This window comes from Salvia hispanica, chromosome 6, assembly GCF_023119035.1.
Source record: "Salvia hispanica cultivar TCC Black 2014 chromosome 6, UniMelb_Shisp_WGS_1.0, whole genome shotgun sequence".
Lineage (NCBI taxonomy): Eukaryota > Viridiplantae > Streptophyta > Magnoliopsida > Lamiales > Lamiaceae > Salvia > Salvia hispanica.
This window is the reverse complement of record NC_062970.1, coordinates 35,013,442-35,029,998: the sequence shown is the minus strand read 5'-3', so window position 1 is coordinate 35,029,998 and position 16,557 is coordinate 35,013,442. Positions and strand designations below refer to the sequence as shown.

The 16,557-nt window shown below is 33.1% G+C and overlaps 1 protein-coding gene across 1 annotated transcript; it reads right to left on the bottom strand.

Moving 5' to 3' along the window:
* Positions 1 to 755: 755 nt before the first annotated feature.
* Positions 756 to 5,770, bottom strand: LOC125196444 (ubiquinol-cytochrome-c reductase complex assembly factor 1). Its single transcript, XM_048094959.1, has 8 exons — positions 5,684 to 5,770; positions 5,374 to 5,557; positions 4,538 to 4,751; positions 4,116 to 4,282; positions 3,713 to 3,828; positions 3,384 to 3,444; positions 1,819 to 1,867; positions 756 to 990 (listed from the first exon to the last, which is right to left on the bottom strand). The coding sequence occupies exons 2-8, from the start codon at positions 5,539 to 5,541 to the stop codon at positions 923 to 925; spliced, it is 843 nt and encodes a 280-aa protein (XP_047950916.1). The 5' UTR covers positions 5,542 to 5,557; positions 5,684 to 5,770; the 3' UTR covers positions 756 to 922.
* Positions 5,771 to 16,557: the final 10,787 nt, after the last annotated feature.

The window sequence follows — 16,557 nt, the reverse complement described above, 5'->3', positions numbered from 1 at the left end:
TCCTAGTAGTAATTGTGTATATACATGGAGAGAGCGAGTGGGAGATGTCAATTGGGACCCCAGCAGCTCAAGTACATGACAATGCGGAGAGAGTCTTCAGCCTGTCTGAATTTATCAGATTTCACGGCAACAGCCATCGACTCCGCGCCGGAAAACTTGCCGGAAAGTTGCAAAGGCAAAGCAGAATCCTTGAGAGGTTTGACGGTAACTTCTTTCATCGACCTCATCTACGCCACACTATATCCAAAACTCTCTTTTACAACTTTCTTTCCATAAAACCACAATATATATAGATTAAGTTTGATGGATTTTGAGAAAACAAGAGGCTCTGAAAGAGAAAGGTTTGTAGGTTTCGATGAAAACCAGGGGCTCATTGGTCAAAACTTGGTCTCACTCTCACATATTCTATTTATAAGTATGTTTAATTTTTCCTACTATAAGGCATAATATCGATTATGTTAATTAATGTTAATAAAACAATAATAACAATAATCCACTCAACTAACTCACCTTGTAGCATTAAAGAGAATGAAAGAGGTCCAAATTTACAAAGTTTACATACATCAACCCAAAAAACAAGTTTACAATTACGACAAACGTAAATACTAGAACTCAAGGGAGTATATAAGTATCAATTGCGAACAATATTATCACGACCGAATTGAAGTGTATACGAGCTAAAGGAAAAATAAATAACCAACTGCCTTTTGACTCTCTGCTTATTACTATAAGAAAAGGAAAAAGAAAAGCAAAAATTAAGAAACAAATCGGTCTCTTTAACTGAATCTGAAATGCTGAACAGTCACTGGAGATTTTGGACTCCAATTTAGGAGGGAAAAATTGACTCTAGAAATTTGTTTTGGTACAATACATAGATTATTCTTATAATCATCTGCACTATTTCCCTACTTTATCACTATCATCAGTCCCTCCTCCCTCCATCCTCCAACGATGTGAATTTGAAGTTGCCTGTAAGTACGGCTTCTTTGTCTACACAAAAAGTTCCCACAATTAGTCACTTGAAAATTCTTAAAAGCACAAGATGTACAAGTTTTGATTCCACAAGCCAACACTAATAAAAAGGTTTCAACGAAAGGTATATGGAAGACTATGATATGTAGAGGATCACATTTTCCACTGCACTGAGGGGTTCTATCAACCCAAACCTTTTTTTTTTGTGAAGTGAATAAATTTAAATTTAAAGGTCACACCACGGAGGACTTGAACCTGAGACCTTTGGCATTAACCTCTCTAGTGCTTGGCCAACTCACACAACCCAAACCTATTCTGTTTATATATGGTATGTGAGTGCCTTCACATAGTACCCAGATAAAAAAAATACTCCATAATGCTAAATGGAGACAGTTCGGTAGAACATAAGTCATGAGTTGGGGACGGCTAAATCATGTGGTAAGGACTTGGGTGTACTCAAATCAATGTACTAAGTATTAAATAAAAATACTACGCCATTTGACTTGAAAAGTCTCTCGATTTACTAGAAGATCCAAGCTTCTTAAAATGAATCAATATATAGCAGTATAAATTTTTATTGACTTGGATGTTGGGGAACATGGGGTATGAACCCTAGCCTTCACCTCATTAGTTGTTAATACTGTAGGCTTTTTTATAATACTACTAAATGTCTAAATCTTCTACTATAGGCTTTTATATAATACTACTATAGGCATAATGTCTTCACTTAATTACTTTCTCCCATCAAATTATGAATTCCTGGACAGATGGGAAGATAATCGGAAAGTGCAATCCAAGCAAGTAGCAATGCTTAATGTCTTTCACACACATGCGAACTGGACATACCTGTTAATGAGAGAGCACTTGCTTCATGGCGAACATATCTTGTGAATGCCTAAAAGCAGTAAAGAAAAGATGAATATGGCAGCCTAATTATTGAACTTCAGCTACAATGTAATTCAAGCATTGCATCAGGGAAAAAAGTGTAACTCAAGAACACGACAGACTGAATCAAATACAAGAAAAAAAAAGCTGAGCCGTAACTAGTCAGAGACATCAAAATTTTACCAGAGGTAACAAACAAGCAAAGAGATCAAAAGCATGCTGCAAGTACAGAGATACATTGCACCTATCACATAAGAAGTATCACATGATCCAAATAATATGTTGCCTCCTATAATCAAGCATATGAATCACTCAACACATGATTTGTTTTCTAAGGACTTTGGCTAGAAAGAAAGGCAAATATTTGGACTTTGCATTAACTGTAAGGTTCTATTTCATGCCTGAAAATGGGAATATGTATAGCAAACGAAGTGACAATCTAATCAGCCTATGGTTTCCCATCTATGAACCATAGGGGGGGGTCTCTAATGCTCAATAAAATGATATTTTTGGAAGGGGTGATTGCCATTTAAATTACACCTTTTCGTTGACTCCCGGTCAATCCCATAAGTTTTAATTGGAATATAAAATCATAATTTTCAATTTGTTCCAATTTTTCAATGGCAGTCGAAGTCAAAACTGATGGGCCAAAATAAAATACGATGTAGCAACAAAACCACATCTTTTCTGATGAATTTACATTGGATTAAGCAACACTCAAAATAAAATGGCGTCGTTGTCCAAAAATAATGTTGTTTTGTTGTCACATCATATTTGAATTTGTCATATTAGTTTCAATTCTGACCATTGTGGGACAACTGTGAAAAATTAAAGAGTTATGATTTTAAATTCCATTTTCAAAAGTTATGGGATTGACCAGAATTCAACGAAGAGTTATGCTTCAAATGACAATTATCCCTTTTTGTGATTTCCTTCTTTAAAAGGAAATAATGATTGAAACTATGGTAACATAAACCCAACTGAAGTTACTGAAGTAGGAATTTGGTGCAAATATCGTCCACATGACTATGGAGGTAAATTTCATGTTCTAACAAGAATCTGAAGCTGAAGAAATATATAAGAAGAAAAACAGAAGCACCACAAATGTATAAGAAAAGAAGAAACAGTATACCTTACTGCAGTCATAATTCAGTGAGGAACTCAAACAATTAATAATTACATCATTCATCCAAACAAGTGAAATTCTACACATTCCAAATCTTGCGTAACCCTTCTACACCCCCCCACCCCCACCCCACAGACACCCCCCCACCCCAAAAAAAAACTGTGCCTCTTCTCAGAAAACTGCTCTTTTCTAATGCTTTTTCCTGTTTTATTCTCCTTTTCTTATTGTGAGAATCTTGTATGTAAAACAAAACAGTTGGTATTTAAAAAGTACAATTGTTTGATCAATAGATATTCAATGATAGCCATAAAACCCATGTGCAATTCACTCAAGATATAAATTTGTATGAAAAGAAATTACTAAGCCAATCTATGCAACTAAGTAAGATATGGGAACTTGCCTGGACAGAAAGTAAGGCACCTTCGGTTGGTTTTGATTTACCATCATCTGAATACACATTCCTGCATTGTAGTCAAAAGACCAAAGGCATTAAACATCAATACATTCTACATCTCAATCCTTCATGGTGGATAATTCAGCATAACCTTGGCCTCCACCAATTTCGCCACATATGATAAGTTATTCAGATTCATCAAGGCTCTAGCTTAGGAAAAATTGCCGGCTTGACGCCAAAAGCTAGCTAGCTACTGTAATATTCTATATACAGATGAAAGAAGGGAAAGCATGCACAACCACTGTGTAGTTGTGTATTTTGTGAAAATCCCATACCTCCAGATAACATTTTGCAGCTCATCATGTTTTCCAATTGCAGCATCGTACGCAACAATATTTCCGTAAAATATTTTCTCCAATTCTTTCATCCACTTGGATAACAGTAAATTTACCTGCATATAAAGGATAATTTAAAATAACAGCATCAGAAAACTGTAGTGTCAAGAGATATAGTTCCCAAATCACTTCCAGGGTTTTTACATAAAGTTGCTCAATTGAACTCTGACAACATCCTATTGAATTATGAACCCTATCATGCTAACAATAATCTACAATGCAGTAACTGATCAACTAATATACTAGTAAATATAATCTTAAGTATTAACCTATCAAATCGTGAAAGACGATGTAGAAATAACCAATAGCAGGTTACTACCAACAGAACTTGAAGGTAACTCACCCCAGCCTTGGAGACCCTCAGTTCAAGATCATGATTGTAAATCTCAGATAAGTATTGACCCAACTCAACACCGTCCTTCCCCTCCTCCTTTAAACGACGCAGACAAAGCCACATATGGAGTACAAGCAAGGAAAAAGTTGTTTTGAAAGTCTGCTCCAAGCAAAACACTGCATGACAATATGGTAAATATATAATTAAAGTAACAATGAGACGATAGTTAAAAAATCACAAAACAAATCTTGTTCTTGTATACATGGAACTTAAATGATATCTCATCACAAAAACTAGCAACTAATACGGACAACAGGGACTGGACATATTCTATCACATCTAGTTTTACATGAACTCAACAAATGTCAAGCAGAAAGAACAAATAGATCGCATTAAAGTGTCTAACAAGCTACAAAAACAAAAAAACTGACCATCGTATATAGCAGGCCTATCAACTTGATATCGTACACGAGTGTAAATAGCATTAGCCCGACGGATGAACTGACTCTGCTTGCTGTAGAACAGCATCAACTTCATAATAAATCGTTTAATACCCACGTACTGGGGTTCATCAATTCTATATGGTGAGTCAGCTGCCAATGCCAATGAACGTGGCTTCGACCAAAACAAGTTGTTAAGATTCACCTATTGATGCACGTAATTGTAAGTCAGGCAAGGAAATCTGAATAGCAACAAAATCTCATACTATTAGCCAAGCCAACATGAATTCACATAAACTATATTTACATTATCACTTCACTTTAATTTGCTTTCTACCACACCAGCCTTCACCCAATGAAAACTTTCTGTAATGAATCAAACCCATCCACCATGACAGAGGTGCCAATTATATCCTTCATCTTTCAGCTTACAAACAAGTAGTATTACACACAATAAGTTTAGAAGTCCTCAAAAGAAAAGCAGATGCTTTTTATGAGCACGTTTCACTTTGTTGGGTGGCACTCCAATTCTCTAAAAAAATTTAGGCACATCCAGACAGAAGCAATACATACATTTCATCATTTGATTCATTTCTCACTAATACTTTAAACCCCTAAATCTACCAAACTGTTAGAAGAATTTCCCTTTATATAATAACAATCCATTAACTGACAGTGCCCCAAACTATCCCAATCCCAAAATAATTCAACCGATCCAAACAAATGCTTGCCAAAATAGAAAAAAAATAAAAATAAATCATGTACTACTCTATTACTAATTTTTAGCATATGACTGAAGGAGCTAAATCAATAAGCGATCCCCATACCTCGGGCTTACTGATGTCGGTCTTAGCATCTGGCTCAACAGCGGCAGCAACCTTTGCATAATCTCGAAATAGAAAAAGTGATGATTCTCTCTTCACAAATTCACTGTTTTTCTGGAATCTATTAATACTGTTTATACGGCTCAAAACTCTTCCCCACCTCGGCAACATTTTCGTTTGGGCTTATCTGATGTGATGTATTCAGAAAAGAAAAAAAAAGAGCAAAAAATGGAGAAGAAAAATATGGGGATGAATTAAGTTTCATAAACCCTAGTAAAAAGAAAAAGTAATAGTAGCAATTTATGCAGAATACCTCACAAATGATGTGATTTGCAAGTGCCGAAAATCGTCGTCTGATTCACAACTCGAAAATTGCGCGACGTTATGTTTTGGTTTCTCAGTGGATGATTTAAGCTCATTTTTTCTTCATTTTCACTTATTTATATAATTTTACTACAATTATTTAAGTTAAACTTAAATTTAAAAACATATTCTCTATAATATATTTTTATTAATCACAAATTTTTTAAAAAATTGTGTTTGGTTTTAATATAATAGTATATTTTTATTAATCACAAATTTTTTTAAAAATTGGGTTTGGTTTTAATAATAAACCAAAAGATAAAATATTTTTTTTTCCAAAAACTAAATGGGAATTGTTTTGGAGTACTATGGGAGCTATTTGCCTATTCTATTTTAGATTTTAGTGTATTCTTGTAGACGGTCTTAATTGTATTTCTTCGTATAATCAATTACTTAAACTCGAGTTCTGTCATAATTGAATTATTTTTCTATTTTAGAAATTTCTCTCATAGTTGAGTCATTTTCATTTGTAGTACTTCCTCCGTCCCTTATAATTTTGTTATCATTTGACCCGACATGAGTTTTAAGAAATGTAATAGAAAGTGAATGATCATGTTTTTGTATATTAATTTCATAATAAAACGTAAGTGTGAATGAGTTAGTGGAATATGGGGTCCGTTACCAAAAATGATAAAAGTGAACAGTGACAAATTTTTAGGGCGGATGAATATGAAAACAAGTGACAAATTTTGAGAGACGGAGAGAGTAAAACACTTTTTCTCACTCTTACTTTGCTTTCTACTTTATTCTCTCTACTTTTTAGGGATGGAGGGAGTAATAATTAACAAATTTTTATTCACTTTCTACTCTATTCTTTCTAATTTTTTTTAACTCTCTTACATTTTTCTTCATCTTCTTAACACACTAAACATCTCTTTCTCGGAGATGAATTAGGGTTTGCCGTAGGTGATCCTTACCGCTCTTTCTCGCTTGATGTGGAGACTCATCAAATTGATATGTCCTACCTCCATACGCCAACTGCCAAATTGCAGCCATGCACTTCTGCAAAACTTGATCTGTCGGATGCATTGGGACGTTCCTAGAAGTAAGCATCATGTCCCGCTAACATGTTTGCTATGCGTAAGAAAACACGACGACACATTATGAAACAACAGCGAAAAAATGTTACACCCCACCGTGGTTTGCCAGCAAAGTCCGCAACTAGCCGTTCGACCAGCCACGACATGCTCTCGGAACACCGGCTCCCGATGTTGGATTTCCCTAGGTACAGGTTGTTGCCATTGATGTAGGACTTTCTCGTGATATTGCTGACCATAGTTCAACATGAACTCATCTTCGAAATTTGAAAAATCATCTTCACAATTCATTTGTAGTGGTAGAGAGTGGAAAAGATAGAAAAAATGGAAATAGGGATGCTAAAATGAGGAGAAGAATGTCAGTATTTATAAATAAATTATTTTAAAATTTGAAATCTTGTGGCGGAAACTGCACACAAAAGCGTCGCGGAATCCGTCGATACCCGCCGCACGGGCGAGCGCATCCGCCCGGCGCCCCCACCTACTTTCCTCTTACAATAGCACCGGCAAGGCTGAATTGTTGGCACTATTACAGATGCTCTTAATGGATCTAGCCAATAGACAAAAATGGATCTGAACTTAATTAAATTTTTCAAAATGAACAAAAAGTCACATATAATACAAAATAAACCTCAAATCTGATAACTCTCTTAGTATATCACTGAAAAAATTATAAGCGTAATATTGGGTAATAGTTTTTGCACTTCACTCTTTTTTCTAAAACCAACACTTCTTTATAAAGTGTGGGGCTGTGGGCTAATGATTTGTTATGGGCCACATATTCGTATATTGCAATGCCGGATAGTAATAAAATAAAAACTTATATATTGTACAAACTCAAAACTCCTCAACACAGCTTCAACACGGTTTCAATACACAGTGTAAAATTTCAAGATTTAATGTCAACACAATATCAACACAGAACTATCGTTGAAATTCTGTTAACATTTTTCTTGTTGATGTTTTTTGTGATCTGTTGACATTTTTCAATGGTCAAGATTATAGTTTTGAGTTTGTGCAATATTTAGAGTTTTCATTTGATCACATTCTTATATATATATATATATATATATATATAGGGGAGTGTTATATTGCTAACTCAATACCTAATTGCTAACTACAACTAAATAATAGCCATTAGATATTCAAATTAAGGGTCTAGATCATCAACCAAGAAATATCAATACGATCAACAAAAAACGTCAATAAAACCATAGGATTAATTCCATAAAATATCAATAGGGGTATTAATGTCAATTAACTACATGTTTAGTTATAACTAACTTCTAAAAGAAATCCCAAAACTTTAAATTCATATAACATATATCAAATCAAAGATAATTTTATAAGGATTCCAACGATAACATATATGCATATGTTCCGACGTCAAAATTTGAAAAAAAATTCAAAAATTTTTCAATTTTTTCGTAAAGCAGAAATGTCAACATACTATATAAAATATGTCAATATAATACATGTAGAATGTCAATATAAGCAATGGGTTAACATTCTTAAAGCATCGTGTTAACATTCTCAAAGGATTGTGTTGATATTTCCGAAACACTATATTGACATTTTCATCTAAAACCCTAATTTGGCGTTTTTTTATCTTTTTTTATTTTATTAATAAAAACGAAAATTACACGTGGCAAATTGTAGACCACACGTTTTCTAAAATCCTATGGCCTTAAATTAGTTGTAGTTAGCAATTGATCACTCCCCTATATATATATATATATATATATATATATATATATATATAATATAGGGGTGCGTAGGGGTGCGTTAGGCTCCTTTGCACCCTAAGTATCATATTTCCTTCTTAATCTCAGCCCTTGGATCCTTGAATTGGATGGTTGTGATCAATGCATTATTAGTCTATAATGTTGCATTATTAGCCGTTGTGCATTATTAGAATGAAAATGTGCATTAATAGTCTATAATGTTGCATTATTAGCCGCTGTGCATTATTAGAATGAAAATGTGCATTATTAAATGACACGTGGCATTAATCTAACCGTCAGATGATAAAATCATGGGGCTAGGATTAAGAAGGAAAAAGGACAAAAGATATGAAAAGGATTTGAATACATCCCTATATATATATATATATATATATATATAGAGAGAGAGAGAGAGAGTTGTGATCAATGTCGAACCATTCTTAAGGGCCGAACTAGAGACCAAATTAGGGCCTTCCATTTTCTTAATCTTGTGGCTAGGATTAATTTACAATTTATTTTTAATTTTATTCAATTAAAACTTGATGAGGGGTATTTTAGGAAATTAATTTTTAACATGCAAAACCTATTCTCTTCATCTCAATCGCAATTCGTCGTTCTCCTTCAATTCTCGTTCAATTCACGATCTGCCATCCACGATCTTCAATCAAGTTCTTCAATTCGTCGATCGCGTTCAATTCTTCAATCAAGTTCTTCTACAATCTTCCTCAATCTTCCTTCCACGATTCTTCAATTCACGATCCTCCTTCTACAAATCTTCAATTCACGATCGCGTTTTACTTTAATTCACGATCTGCCTTTGATTCACCATCGCGTTTTGCTTCAATTTGGCAATATTCTGACTCTCATGGAGAATATCGACGGATTAGGATCTACATCAACAAATTCCGCGGTTGAAGACGGATTAGGATCTACTTCAACTGGATCTACATCGATCAATGATGGATCGATTATGGATGATCTTACTAATCCAGGAGGATCTCTTTTTGATACGGATTCTGATTCAGATTTAGAGCCAGAATCAGATAATACCACAGTTGAAGGTTCATGACTTTTTCCAATTGAGACGAAGCAAGAATATAGGGATATGCATGCAAATTTTTATGATATCGCACGGCTTATAGAGGGAGATGGTGATAAAATTCGTGCATTTAGACATATTATGGCTGAAGGGAAAAAAGAAGTACTTGGTGAGGGAAATGTATTGTCTATAAGTGAAAAGAGACAGATGATTGAGAATTTTGATGGCTCAGAAGTCCCTAGTGAAATAGAAGTTCATCCACCTGATGTTGTCAGCACCAAGGGTTCTGGTCGACGTCTTTCACGCCTTGAGAAAGAAATAAGAGAGTTGTCGAAGCCTGGAAGGAAATGTGGCAAATGTGGCGAGATTGGTCAGCATGATTCAAGGAATTGTGACAAGATACAAGAGTTGAAGAAGAAGGAAAAGAGGAAACAACAATGTTGATGCTTGTTGTTCCGTTCTCTAACAGTAGTTCTGTTCCGTAGTTTATTACTTCAGTGGTATATGTTTTTTTCTTCAGTTTTTAAGTTCTGTACTTCAGACCATTAGTTTCTTATTTCATTTACACTTTGAATTTGAATTAGTTTAAACTTTTTGCAATCTTAAAGAGTATAGACTGAATTGTTTTTTATAATGGCTTATGTTATTCTTTATTGTGATATATATATTCTTTTATGCTGAAAATATTTTATAATTTTATAGTTTAGCTTATTATGAAAACACATCATTAGCTTATTAATTGACATTAGGTTATTATATCATTCAATGGCTATATTTAGTTCATTTTTATCTTCAAATAACACAACAGTTAAATTTAAAACATAAACCCATACAACGCAGTAAATAGATACTTCATAATAAAAGTCTGATACTTCATTATTATAGATTTCCACTTCATTATTACAATTTATTACTTCATTCTACAAATTAACTACCCAATGAACTATATCTATTATTCAATGCGACATTTAAATCTAATATAGAACAATATTAAAAGGCGAAGTACTTTATTTTGAATTGCTCAAAACAGATATATGTATATTTCAAAACTTAATCTGCTAAGATCTTTATTTTTTCTTTAAATATGTTGCAATCATTTTCTCAACATCTATGTCATGGCTATTGCTTTCCTTCTCATAGTATGCTACTGTAACTTGTTTGTTGCTGAAGTTTGTATGGCTGTTATTTGCTAACATCAACGCTGAGCAATATTTGGCCCTCAAGCTCTGGAGCACACCTGAACTTGATTTTTTTAAGCCACAGTTCCAGCAACCTTCGCGCTCACCCTTGTATGTTTCCATGTGGCGCATTAGAAATACTCCACAGTCTTCAACATTTTCAGAAGTTCTCCATGGCATTTTGAATCTCTGTATTTTAGCATTGGATATTGTCTTGCACTGTTTGTGAAGACCAATGTTGGTGAGAAAGTGACAAAAATATGATCTCTGCATTTATAATAATATATATGTTATTTTAGTTGTGTATCATATATAAGTGTAATAAAATTAAATAATATGTGAAGAATACAAACCAGCGTCTCTGGAATGTCACTATAATTGGTTGTGAGATCATTGTCATCGCCATTTTCAGAGTTATCTAGTACAACAATTCCATTTCTTTTGAAGCAAAAACAAATACCATAATAATGCTCATTCGCACATATGGGGAAAAAGACCTATGTAATGAAGTAAAAGATCACACGAATGAAGTAAAAAACTGGGAGAATGAAGTATTGTTAAATATCTGAAGAATATGAAAAAACACAGCAGTTTAGTTTATTTCTAAAACCCTAAACTCATACAAAACAGTAAATAGATAGTTCATATTTAAAGTGTATTACTTCACTATTAAGATTTATTACTTCATTTTGCCAATTAATTACTTCATAGGTTTATACAGTATATCTTTTAACTTCATTTTTTCAAATTAATACATCATAAAAAATTAAGACCTATGGGGAAAAAGACCTATGTAATGAAGTAAAAGATCACACGAATGAAGTAAAAAACTGGGAGAATGAAGTATTGTTAAATATCTGAAGAATATGAAAAAACACAGCAGCTTAGTTTATTTCTAAAACCCTAAACTCATACAAAACAGTAAATAGATAGTTCATATTTAGAGTGTATTACTTCACTATTAAGATTTATTACTTCATTTTGCCAATTAATTACTTCATAGGTTTATACAGTATAGCTTTAACTTCATTTTTTCAAATTAATACATCATAAAAAATTAAGATGCAGCAGAATGATGCTTGCACCGTGTCCACATGTTCCCGTTTGAAATTTGGTATTTCCTTCAACTCTCTATCCAAGTTGCTGCAGAAGTTTGCAATGATTTTGCTGACATCCATGTTTTGAGGCTTTGTAACAATTGTATACAACTGTATATTAACATAGTTAGGATTTTCACAACAATTAATATTATTTAAATTTAAATAATATGTACTTACACATGGATAAGTGGTGAAAAATAGGCATCTTGATGAGTACAGTGATCTGAATTCTTCCATATTGTTGAGGTAGGAAGCCCATGCATCTATAACGCCAACCACAATTAATCCCCTAAGTATCAAGGAACACATTTCCATCTTTGTAACTTTTACAACGTCATCGTCATAAACAAGTTCAAGTCTGCATATTTTTTAATATATGTTAGAATTTCACATACCAGTAAAAATAATGTGATACACTGTTAGAAAACAATTTAGAAATCATACTTTTCTGTTTTATGTGTTGTAAGAATCCAGTAATATGATTCTTTTTCATCTTTACTGAGCTTGTTTGTAATCTTAACTGGTCGTTCATTGAATGGAGATCTCAATGCATGAGACACAGTTTTCTCATTTCTAGTACGTACATCCATTCGTTCCTTCAAAGTTTTGATCTATTGTTTACAATAAATAAATCAATTATTATAGCTTCCAGTAAACAATGAGCTCAGTTGACACTGGCTTACCAACCAATTAATGGATGCAATAATTAATGAAATAAATAAATCAATTATTATACCTTATTGGCGTTGTAAACAATGAGCTCAGTTGACACTGGCTTACCAACCAAACCACTTTCCATGAAATCATCATCCATGTCTATATCCTTATAAGCATTCAACACTGACTCAATTTCCGCATCTACATTAATATTCTACATAATAAACTAAATTGTAAATATAATGAAGTACAAAGTATGCACTGTTGTTTGATATTCATAAACATAGATTAATAAAGAAAAAAGATCATTTCAATAGTTTTATGTTGTGTGTAGAGGGATAAATATTTTGAATTATGTAAATTATATTTGTACCTTGGTTCCATCGTCTCTATGAAACCTCACATTGAATCTATGCTGATCAACACACGGTGTATTCAAATCCTGGTAGTGGTTCAGAAAATGATCCATTTTAGGGACAATATACTTCATTATTTAAGATGTATACTTCTAAAATTGTTATTTTACCTTCTCCGTTAGATTAACTCTTAAGTTTTCCATAAGTCTAGCATCAACACTGAAGTTTGATGGGTGTGTAACATCTGCCATTTGTACATTAAGACCCTGCCAGTAGTATTATATAAAAAATAGTTCATTCAGTATGACAGTTACTTCATCATACTAAAATATTACTTCAAACAGAGTTAATAAAATGCAAGGTAGAAAATAGTTCATTCAGTACGACAATTACTTCATAATAACGAAATATTACTTCAAATAGAGTTAATAAAAGGCAAGGTAACACTGAACTTTGATGGCTGTGTAACATCTGCCATTTGTATACTAAGATACTGGAAGTAGAATAACATAACAAAATACTTCATTAAATAAGATAGTTAATTTATAATGAACTGGATCTTCTACATAATGAATCAAATTATTAATATAATGAAGTAAAAAAATATCAGTGCTTGTTAGATTTGCCATTTGTAAACATGGATCAAACAAGTAAAGGGATCATGTCACATTGTTGTATGTTGTGTGTAGTAGGGTGATAAAGATTTTTAATCATGTATTTAGATTTATACCTTGGTTCCATCATCCTTTGGCTCATCATCTATATGCAATCTCACATTTGATCCATGTTGAACAACACATAATGTATTCAAATTCTAGTATTGATTTAGAAAATTATTTATTCCAAGGACAAGCTATTTCATTGTTTGAGATGTATACTTATGAAAATTCAGATTTTACCTTTTCCATTATATTAGCATTTAAGTTATCCATAAGGCATGCGTCAGCATTGAAGTTTGATGGCAATGTAACATCTGTCATTTGTACATTAAGACTCTGCCAGTAGTATTATATAACAAACAGTTCATTCAGTATGATAGTTACTTCATTATATTGAAATATTACTTCAAACTGAGTTAATAAAGGGCAAGGTAATAAATAGTTCATTCAGTACGATATTTACTTCATTATACTGAAATATTACTTCAAACAGACTTAATAAAAAGCAAGGTAATATTTTACCTTATTCACATCATCTACATGCATGGATTGTACAGCCTCGAAGATATAGTTCCCGGGATATATGTCCCTTGACGGTGTACTATCAACTTTTCAATTATAAACAGCAATACAAACAAAACCCAATGAACAAATGTTCTCCATTGCCTAAATACAACAAGTTAGTTCCAAAAACCATTTCATATTTTACAACAAAATAAGTTTAGTTCATCCCCAAATACAAATCAAAATAAGTCAGTTAGTTACATGCCATTGTTTATATGAATTACAACACAACAAAGTTCTCATACTACAACATCCAAGTTTTCAACCAAGAAGCCATTCATCCACTTACGTTCCTTCCACCAACCTCAAATCCTAAATCAAACGAAGGACCTTCAGTTTCCCATCTTTTTCTTTGCTCTGCCACCTTCATTACTTTCTCAACTGCAGCGATAAATTCTGGATCATCAATGTCGTCATCTTGCATTGCTTGAGACATTGTTTGAGACATGTTTTGGATTTCAATGCCATCTTCTTCTTGTCCCATCTCTTGCACGCCCATCATTTTCAATGAGCATTTAGCTGCAACTTTAGAGCAGCCATCTTTCTTGACCTCTTCTGCTTCTTCTTCTATATTCTTCATAAGTTCACTTAGTGCATCAGCTGCAATTCCCATAACTTTGATAAAGTGCTTTCTACGTTTTGCAGCAGCAGAGATATCACTTCCTTTTATGCAAGATAAGGTGCCAATGTCATGCTTTATACCCCCTTGAAACAGATTACTTCTTTGATGATTGAAAGTACCCTCCTTAATGCCTCTTCCAAATGGCCCAGGCTCAAGCTCCATTTTCTGTCTTTTGTTTAGCAGTTTGCTTGTCCAGCCCTTGATTGTTGGGAATGTTCTTGTGACGAGCCGTGATTGAAGAACAATCCTATCAACATAACATGGCTACAAGATGAAACTTAGCATTAGTTCATCACTTCTAAATAATACTTCATATTTAAAACAGATTAATTCAAGGCCATATATTTTAGTTACTTACCACCAGAAATGAAACTGGCCCAATGAATGGTTTGCTCTTGTCTTTAGCCCAAACCTTGTGGGCATGAAGGAGAGAATCAATCACATAACCGCACCAATTATAATCTTTGACATTATCAATGTCATCGATTACCTCTTCAATCTGTGTTGTCAAGTATCCGTCTCCAGAGGGGTTAATCAAGATTGTGTCGAATAAAATCAAGAATATCTTCCTGAACATTTCCCCACCTTCAACATCACTTAACATTTTTTTCATAAACATATCAGGGCCCATATTTTTTCTAGCTCGGTTACAAGATTCAACAATCTCGTTGATGAATTTGTCCAACTTTTGATGTCCATTCCTTTCAAATTTCAAATGACCATTTGGTAAACCAAGCGTGGCATGGACATCATCATCGCCGATATGTAGTATTCCTCGTTTGAACTTTACTCCGCATGTATCTTTATCAAAATTATCTAGTATCTCATATGCAAGTTTTGTTGGAATAAAGGTCAAATTGAAATGAAGAAGACTCCCAAAACCCATATCTTCTACTGCCTTTCGTTGTTCCTCATTAAGAGATTTTATTGCTTCAACAAACTTTGTGGGACCTCTTTTAAGACACAGAACTCTGTCAGAAACTCCTGTGCCCTTAATTGCAGCAACTTTATCAACATTCTTAGACGTTTTCTTAGCATTCTTTACCATCTTTCCCACTAGGTGAAGTTGGTTCACTTCCCCTTCTCCTCTTCATACCTAACATATGTTTATAATTAATAATGATAATGATATAAAATGTATAAAAGTTAACATCATATTTGATACTAAATTGCATGACTGAATGAAGTAATAACATGACTAAATGAAGTAATAAACTAATGTAATGAAGCAATCACATGACTTAATGAAGTAAGTTAACATTATATTTCAATAAAATATGATATTTACTTCATTACTGATGGTCATTTGGTTCATTATTTATTAAATATAGTTCATTACTACCGCTTAAGGTTTAACACTAAAATTTGTTGTATCATTAAGCTATTTCAATAATATGTCAAAAATACTTCATAACATACTTAATTTAGTTCATATTTAGTGAGTATAGTTCAATAGTATCCAATAATGATGTCAAAAGAGATGCCAATAATGCACATTTTTAAATGCTCTTTCTGCACTACAATATAATCAATGTCGAGTAAAGAAATTCCAGATACAAGGAAGTGAAACACACAGAAGGGTAGTAGATCATAGTTTATAACATCATATTTGAAAACACTTGTATAGTACCTCTGTTTTGAGGTTCTTCTACTGGTTGTTTGTCATGTCTTTTCTTCGTTCTCAATTCATCAATAACTTCATTAAAACATGTCAGTTTATCTATGTTAGTCACCTATATTATTATTTTTTATTGAATAATTAAAACTTGTTTACATATGCTGCAAACCTGATGGTTGTTTTGTTTTATCCGGATTTTCAGTAGCAAGCTGTTTTGAAGAGCTATTACCACCAGATAATTTCTTCATATTCAACATTTCTGGAAAAAAA

What these genes read in the sequence shown, in the direction of transcription:
- LOC125196444 (XM_048094959.1), bottom strand. Translation starts at nt 5,541, where the DNA reads ATGTTGCCGAGGTGGGGAAGAGTTTTGAGCCGTATAAACAGTATTAAT. An exon ending in CCGACATCAGTAAGCCCGAG is followed by an intron (nt 4,752 to 5,373) that starts GTATGGGGATCG and finishes GTGCATCAATAG; the next exon opens with GTGAATCTTAACAACTTGTT. An exon ending in TAGGCCTGCTATATACGATG is followed by an intron (nt 4,283 to 4,537) that starts GTCAGTTTTTTT and finishes ATTGTCATGCAG; the next exon opens with TGTTTTGCTTGGAGCAGACT.